Source organism: Gavialis gangeticus, unplaced genomic scaffold (assembly GCF_001723915.1).
Source record: "Gavialis gangeticus isolate Ggan-Ray unplaced genomic scaffold, GavGan_comp1, whole genome shotgun sequence".
Taxonomy (NCBI): domain Eukaryota; kingdom Metazoa; phylum Chordata; order Crocodylia; family Gavialidae; genus Gavialis; species Gavialis gangeticus.
Genome location: NW_017729024.1, coordinates 181,995,777 through 182,004,495, shown reverse-complemented (window position 1 = coordinate 182,004,495; position 8,719 = coordinate 181,995,777). Strand labels below are relative to the sequence as shown.

The window sequence follows — 8,719 nt, the reverse complement described above, 5'->3', positions numbered from 1 at the left end:
ACCCCCGTAAGCATCCTTCAGTATCATACATCTTATAACCAAGAACTTAACTAAACCTTCCATCCTTTAATTATTAAACACTGCAATTAAGTGAATAACAGGTTCAAGAGACATACCTTTGCTGAATGCCAGCAACTCATTTTAGCCAAATAACTGCTGTGCCTTTGGTTCATCAGAAAACATACTACAGTGTACACAAAAATCCTTTACTGCTGGAGGAATGGCTTAGATCAGCGATCAGGTTGGGGGAGAAAATCGGGATGACCACCCTGGGCCCCGCACTTTGGGGGGCCCCGCAGACAGCGCCATACAGGCCCCGCCGTGGCTGCCATGTGCCGCTGCTGCCGGCTCCGGCTGGGGGGCTAATGGGGCTCAACCCCCTCCAAACAGCAGGCAGCAGCAGGTAGACCGTGCATGGGCTGCTGCAGTAGAGAGGAGGGAAGGGCACACTCAGCTACCCCGCGCTCGCAGCCAGCACTGCAGCTGGCTCAGCTGCATGCAGGCAAGTAAATTGCTTTTCATCTTCTATATCACCCTGGGCTTGAGGGTGGGGGCAGATAGAGACCCCCACAGTGCTGGGGACAGTGGTATAGGGGAAGGGCGAATCATTCACCCCTGTGCCTGCCCCCTCCCTGCTTCACAATGGGGATTGTCCCATGACCTGGACTGGCTGAAGCCGCATTCACCGTGACTGGGGCCCCAGCTGAGCCAGGTTGTGGGACAGTCGGAACCCAGTGGCTCCTCCGGGGGCATGGGCGGGTGGCTCCCACCACTGCGTGCACCACAGGAAACCAAGGGGGGGAGGGCAGTTCCACCCCCCTCCTGGCTCCCCTGCGCCACATCCCTGGACAAGCCGCCAAGCTCCGATTGTCCCATGACCGGCCTGGCCAGGACCCCAGTCACGAGGAATCGGATCCCAGCTGGCCCGGGTCGTGGGACAATCAGAACCCGGCAGCCACTCCAGAGGTGCAGTGCAAGGGACGGCAGCATCTGCAAGCTGCGCTCTGGTCCATGCCTCACCGCCACTCTTTCAAAAGCGGCACGGCACCATGTGCCTCACTGCCCAGCCCACCCAGCGGCTGGACGCACATGACTGCGCCCACCACTTTCAAAGCAGCGGCAGCAGGGAGGTAGAGAGGCAAAGAGCCCTCTGGCCCAGCAGTGCAGTTGAGGCTGGCCCCGCTCTGGCCCATGGCTCTGGGCCCCCCTGGGTGGTGCACAGCTGGGGCTGGGAAGCAGCCGGAGCTGGTGTGGCATGGTGCCAGGCAATGCCGCTTCCCCCACCATGGCCCTTTCCTCTCTCCCCACAGACTTTTCCATGTGAGGGGCACACACATGTTCAGCCCCCCCCAATTTTTTTCTTCTTCCTCCACCTATGCTGCTCGGCACCCCTGCGCCCCAGGCCCTGCACAGGCTGATATGCCCTGGGCCCTGCACACCCCTAGGGACAGCTCTGGAGATCAGCCACCTTTTGGAAACAGTGGACTGAATTAATACAGCTCAGTCCAAAGGCAGACAGCTGCTTGCAAGTTAGCCACTGCCACCAAATCACAATCAATGGCCCAGCTTTGTGGACTAAATTTAAAAAATAAATTAATTAAATCAAATATTGCTTGGTGGGCCAGATCTGGCCCATAAGCCATAGGTCTACATAAGGTAATATGAATAGGTCTCTTGTCTCTGTAATTATTTTACAGAGTATAACTGAACATTCATTCATTCTGTGGCTGTCATACAAAATGTCAGTGTCAATAGCACTGGTGGAATTGCAGCTAACTGGTAACCTGGTGGCGCCCACAATGAGCCCATTTCTTCCATAGGTCCAAAAGATGGAGACAATAAGCTCAAGGTCATACTGAAGGTCAATGGCAGGGCACAGAACTGAACCTGGGTTTCTCAGCATCTTGACCACAGGCCTACTCTTTCTCCCCAGAAGTGATGAAAGGGAGAGCCAGTCCACAAACAGTCATAAATTCATTTTATTTGGAAATACCGGCAGTCCTCAACTTACAACATTTTGAGTTACAATGTTTCACACTTACAATGTTTATAAATTGATACCCTGTTTCAACTTTACAACACCAGTTTCGACTTACAATGCTTGATCCGATGCAATGCCATGCCAGCGAACAAGTTCGCTGCGTCACTCATCTCCCTGGAGAACATCTGTCCAAACTTCCTTGGACACTTTATTTAAGAAAGCAGACAAGACTCCAGAAAAACCTGCAGCCAAGACTCCTGAGAAGACTCCAGCCAAGAGCCCTTCAAAAAGTCCAGCAAAGTCACCTCAAAGAAGTCCTTCCAAATCAAAATGATTGCTATTTACAATATAAATATACTCACCTATAATTGATCGAGTACAAAATTCTGGGGTATTTTTGGTGAAAATAGGGTATCGGGCCTTGGTTCAGGAACTAATGCACCATTTATAACATTGATTCTTATGAGAAACTTGGTTCCAAGTTACATTTCGATTTAAGATGTGGTTTTCAGGAACTAATTGTGTCGTAAGCCTGAGGACTGCCTGTATTGGATTCTTTACTCTGCTCCAGTATATTATAACACTCAGAGGGCATAGAGTGGCCAAAAAATTGAGTCAAATAGCTTGCCAAGAGTTCTCCTATGAGAGGGAAACTCACTGCTAGAACAAGTCCCTTAGCAGTATGCTCAGCACCTACTCCCTCCCACCCCTGGCACAGGAAACATGCCTGGTGTGGGACTGCCAGGCAAGAAAAAGAGTCAAAGCTCCACTCTGCTACTGTCTGACTGCTACTGGAGTAGGGTCCAGGTGCAGGACAGACTCAAGCTCATCATGGTGATTCAAATGTGCAAAATGGAAAGCACGAGCACTTTGTTTTCCATAAGTGAAGCAGCCAAAGTTGCATAGGACATGGATACTTTTTATGGCTTCAGGAGTCTAGTATGCAGAAACTATCAAGTTTCCATCCAAGCTCTGACATGGACCCTCTCAAAGTTGAAGCAACTCACTTCTCTTTTAACTTTCTGCGTGTGCAAACACCCTTCACCATATTGTGAGAATCAGCATTTTCAAAGTGCCCCAAAATCCATGGATAGAAGGCACCTCTCATAAAGCTGAAAATAAGTGAATTGGTGTCTCAAGCTAGAAAATAATTGTTGTCACTCCATTCATTATACATTATTTTCTAAAAATATAAAGCATAAGGCTTCCACTGAAAATTGCTAGCTGGTTCTTTCAGAGCAGTCTAGGAAGCTTAGACACACATCTTCCATTAAGGGAAGACGCATATGTATACTCACTAGATATGTAAAAAATTAACCATTCTACATTTCCCTCCTCCTTCCCAGAACAAATCCCAGGACATTTTACAGAGTAAATACTTAAGCAAGAGGCACACCCAACACTTTATTATTTATATTACTATAGTCCCTGCACCATGTACCACATGGTCATGTACCACAACTGCACTGTGCTTCATATCATCCAGAAAGAACAAAGAGAAAAAGACAGTACTTGTCCTAAAATGTTACACTTATTGTAAAACAACAGATCCCCCCTACTAAGTTTGAGCTTTGTAAAGTAAAGTGTATCCTGGAGAAGAGCCGGGTCAGAGGTGACTTGGTGACAGCCTATAAGTACATAAGGGGTGTGCATCAGAATCTGGGGGAACACCTGTTCACCAGAGCACCCCAGGGGATGACAAGGTCCAGTGGTCACAAACTCTTTTCAAGGCTGGACATAAGGCTGGACATAAGGAAAAACTTCTTTACTGTCCGAGCCCCCAAGGCCTGGAAAAGACTCCCCCCAGACGTGATGCAAGCACCTACTCTGGACACTTTCAAGAAATATTTGGACGTTTATCTTGCTGGGACCCTTTGGTCCTAGCTGACTTTCTGCCCTTTGGGCAGGGGGCTGGACCCGATGATCTTATGAGGTCCCTTCCAGCCCTAATTTCTATAAAAGTGTTAACATCATCACTGAGGAGTACAGAGAGCAGGTGTCTCACAATTCAATTGCTACCAGCATGGAAGAGGCTCAAGCCTAAATTCTTACCTCTTTTCTGGCTGACTTTGAAGCTTTGTGCTTTTTGTTTCTGAGGCTGCTGTTGCTGTTGTGGTTGTAGTTCCCTGACCTCTCCACTGTATTTGGACTGTGACCTGACTTCTGCTTTTCACAACTGGAGAGAGATTAAAATGTATGTTAGTTCATAAACAGGCAAAAGATCTTTACAGGATGCAACAGATTTCCCCGATACCTACTTGAATGCACTGGTGGTCAAACAATATTTGATATTTTTGTTCAAGCCCTAACTCCAGGAATGAAGCAAGTTTAGAAAAGTCAGAAGTTTTGTTGGTTTGTTTTATATTAAGGTTGCTATCCCTCGAAGATGCAGAGAAAAGCTTGAAGACATAACCCCAAAACACCCTACAGGTTCAAAACTCAAAACTAGGAAGTAATTTTATAAATATATATAAAATAAATTATACAGTCCCATCTTTAAGTCAAGCTCATGATTTCTGAATAGTTGAGGATACTGCAACAGAGCCAAGGAAAACGAAGCACTTGGGCAGTGTTTGGGCATGTCTAGCGCATGCTGTATTGCTCAGCATACACATACCGGCAGACTGGAAGCACAATGGCAGGGCTAAGTGAGGAAATTCGATATACTTACACTCATAAATACTCTAAAGACAGACAACTGCAGTCAGCTCAGCTGTCATGCTACCACCTTTCACAAGCCTTTATTCACAAAACCTTAGTCTTAAATCTGGTGTGGGTTATCTAAGAATCAAACCTCAAGTTTCTGGGCTTTAAACCCATTTGCTCTGATGCTGCCAACTTGTTCTTTAGCCTGACTCAGGGCTGCAGTATACTGCCCCAGCAATTTCACAGAATTGATTCAGGGCCAATTCAACCAGGGATCTCTAGTTTTTTGTAGGCAGCAGCCATCTTGTCTTAATATGTGCACTAGCTCTTTCCCCATTGCTCCCTGGACTCTAGTTTCTGCCAGAATATGGCAAAAAACCCAAAAGCAGAGGGGGATAAGAAAGACTGTTGAGTGTTGATAACAATGCATTTCAAACAGAGCATCTGCTTTCCCGCCAAAGGCCGAGGGAATCACCTTACTGACAGTTCCAAGGTTTCTAGTTATTAAGTCTAACTTCTAAGAGCAAAACATTTCTAAGCAACTGACAACAATGAATAGTCTGTCACCTTGGACAATTCACAGCCTCTCAGTCTCAGGTTCCCCATCCATCTTTTTTGGGCAATATTTCCCAACCACCTCATGGGAGTTCTGAGAATTCACACTGATAAATCATTTTGGCTACCTGCAGCAATACCCGAATAAGTGTAAACCAGCTAGGTCAGGTACCAGAAGCCGTTCTGCCCCTGTAGCACAGATATCTACATAGGCTAATTTACTGTGCTGAGAAGCTAGCTTGGGTACTTCTACCCTCCCCTACCCTCCCTCTGCAGCATAGACAGACTGCTAGCAATCTTCTGATAGAGGTAAGAAGCATCCTCAAGATCCGTTGAAATCAATAGCTAATTGAGGTAGAGGACACCTTCTGGGACCATGCATGTGTACATGGATTATTACTGGTTTAAGTATTTATAGCACAATATATTCATAGTGGTTTAGAAAGGAGCAGTCTATGGTATTTGTGCCAACTTAAGCATTTGTGTTCTCTGATTTTTTTTCTTCCTTCTCCTAAACTTTTAAGGTTACTAAATTTATTGAAGTCTTGATACAGGAGAGAGTTACCACAATAAACACCAAATGCAAAAATGAAGGTTTTAACTGCAATATTAATTCACCTACATTATAAGTATGTTATTTTCCATTTTACATCTTAAAATGGGTAGATTATACACAATTGTGTGTGTATCATGCAGGATAGATCCTAAAATTCATAAAATATCCAATGCTACTAATGGAATCTTATTTTACATTTCCTGATTCTTTTGGTGGTTTGAAATGTGCAAACTTAATCTTAACAAAAGGTGCTTCTCCCCACCACCGTTTGGTTTCAGGACCATCAAAAACATGCTATCCCACACTGCTAAGGCCCAATTCTGTCATTTTACGAATGTGTAATTACTACAGATTTCTGTGCGTCTTCTAAGGCTTATATGACACGGCTCCATAAAAGTGTTGCCATACTACATTACTTCATTATCACGTATAAACTTTTGCTAATAATGCACTGCAGGGCAAAAATAAGTCCTTATTCCCAAGAGTACATGCAATAATTACACATTTGAAATCACAGCCTATCGTAGATTTACTTTACAGAGAAAGACCATTAAAACAAATTATGTATGTCATTCATATTTTCTTCAGTGTCCAAAGTTATCTGCATAGCAAATAGGCTTAATTTTACAGTAGTCACATCCTTAGCAGATAATTACCTAGTTCTCATTACATTAGTGTAGACTTTTACTTAACTTTTTTTTAAGTTACTACTACATGAATTGATATCTGCCATTGAAACAGAGAAGAGATTACCAACTAATCACATGCAGTAAGTGGAGTGGTCTCAAAAGGCTGAATTCTCACTGTTAACCGGTAGAATAGTCTAAGTTAAACTCTCTTCTGTCAAAGCTGGAAGAGAAGAAGATGCAAATTACTGAGCTGAAGTCTATGACGATGGAGGAGCCAGACAGTTAACTAATTTATCTTTCCTTTTGTCAAACAAAATGTTGGCCTCATTATGGATGAACTGGATGAAATTCTACAAACCATTATACAGGAGGGTAGAATAGATCTTAAGGTCCCTTCTGACCTATAAAAAGTTTAGGGGGGTTCTTCCCTTCCGTGAAACCCATTTAGCTCATCTCCTCAGCAGAGATGCTGCACTTTGTACCTTGCCTATGTAAGTTCAACTACAAACCGCTGGTTCTCAACCTTGTCAGATCTGAGGCATCCCTTGTTAAGTTTAACGCACTCCTCAAGAAGGCCAGCTCTTAAGTTTTCACTTGTTTTTTTGCCTACAGATAATAATAAAGCAGTTTTCTGTTGCAAAGAGCTCAGAAAGAGCAAAAGAGGTCAGAATGTTTTTACCATTATAGATTCCTATTTACCATAACACCCTAGGTGAGAATCAGGGGCTCTAACCTGTCTACTGAATATTCTGTAATGTGGACCATACCGATCTCAACCTACACGGGCTATCATCTTGCAAATGAGAAATCATCTCTCTTCCTTCCAATAACCAGGAACTGCCACAAGAGCTGGACTACTCCAACTAATCATTCACCCCCAGATCGAACTGCAAAGCAGCTTAGTGATAAGGACATAGAGGGCCCATCATGCCATACTAAGAGAGCCCAAGCTGGATGATCAGAGTACATCCCATCTCTTTTCACTGTTTAGTTTGAGCTGAGAACACCTGGCATTTTTCATTGACTCCTAGTAAGATTAATCATTTTTAAACCAAATTCCTATTTGCCCAAAGGCACTTGGACTGATTGCATTTAAAAGTCTCTCTGAACAATAACAGATAAGATAGCATACAGTAACAAAAAATACTAGTACAGCAACTCAAGCACATGAGACCCTACATCTGTAGATCTAGGATTTCCCTGAGGAGGAGAGTAGCCAAGGAAGTTGTGCAGGGAGGATCTGTCTTTCTGAGTTTTTTTAAGTTAGTAAAGTGTTATCATGCAGAGTCACAGACCCTACCTGCAGACTCTGAGACATGCTTCAAAATTATGTATTGGACATGCACATTGAGAACTGCTATTTTATTAACTGCAGTATGTTTTAAATAATTGTTATTTGAATGCCTGGGTTTTTAAAACCTATTTTTGACTGAAATGTCATGTTGGATGGCTGATCCATTAAAAAAAAAAAAACTTGATCAACTGACTGGTCAAATATTGTCAAGTATTTTAGAACAAGTGCTTTAAGCATAATGTGTTATAACCGTAAAGAGAAAGACTTTAATCTTCAATAGGTTAGATACTTATGCTAATCACAAAAAACAACTTATCTGTTATTGTGCAAGTTAAATACAAAAAAACCCAACTGGAATGAATTATTACTACTAACAATGTCATGTGACTGTAAATGGGAATGATATCCAAGACATTTTTCTCCTTGGCTTTTATCCCAGAACCCCAGCTTTTCTATGCTGTTCGTTTTGGTCCCTCCTTTAGCACCGTGGTTCTCGCTGCCCTGCACGGCTTCAGGGGCAGGAAGAGGACGTGGGAAGAGCCCTAGAGAGGGGAGCAGGGCAGGGAGCAGCTACTCCTAAATGCAGGCCATGTAGCCTGGCTCCTGCAGGACAAGAAGCTCTCACCCCTGCCCTTCCTAACATAAGATGACACCCTTGTCCGACATAAATCATAGGCCACTACCTTCCGAAGGGCATTCTTGGTCTCATGGGCTCAATGACAGCAGGCAGTTACCAGCCTGCCACCCTGGGCAAAGCAAACAACATGCTCAAACACACCCCAAATTGCCTCCCAGGGCTGCAAAGGGCTCAAGCACCCCTTCAAAAAACGCCTCCCAGGGCCGATGTCCGTGGTCCCCAGTAACTCTGGCCGTGATCAAGGAGATGAACCGGACAGGGCGGGTGGCGGGTGAGCTGGGGCTCGTCAAGGCTTGCGGCGCAGGGGCAGCGGAGGTCGCTCGAGCCCGCGGGCGAGGCGCGGGCAGGAGCGCTGTGCCCCGCGCGCGCTAACGACAGGTGCGAGTGCGCGGGCACCAGCCCACGGATCCGCGCGGACACA

At 44.9% G+C, this 8,719-nt stretch overlaps 1 protein-coding gene across 1 annotated transcript in view; it reads right to left on the bottom strand.

Annotated features, from left to right (window-relative positions):
* The window catches only part of FECH (ferrochelatase), a 36,752-nt gene extending 31,822 nt beyond the window's left edge, over positions 1 to 4,930 (bottom strand). The window contains exons 1-2 of the mRNA XM_019518302.1: positions 4,897 to 4,930; positions 4,034 to 4,157 (exon numbers count right to left, since the gene is read on the bottom strand). Coding sequence (XP_019373847.1) covers positions 4,034 to 4,157; positions 4,897 to 4,930 — 158 coding nt within the window. The remainder of the gene's footprint in view (positions 1 to 4,033; positions 4,158 to 4,896) is intronic.
* Positions 4,931 to 8,719: the final 3,789 nt, after the last annotated feature.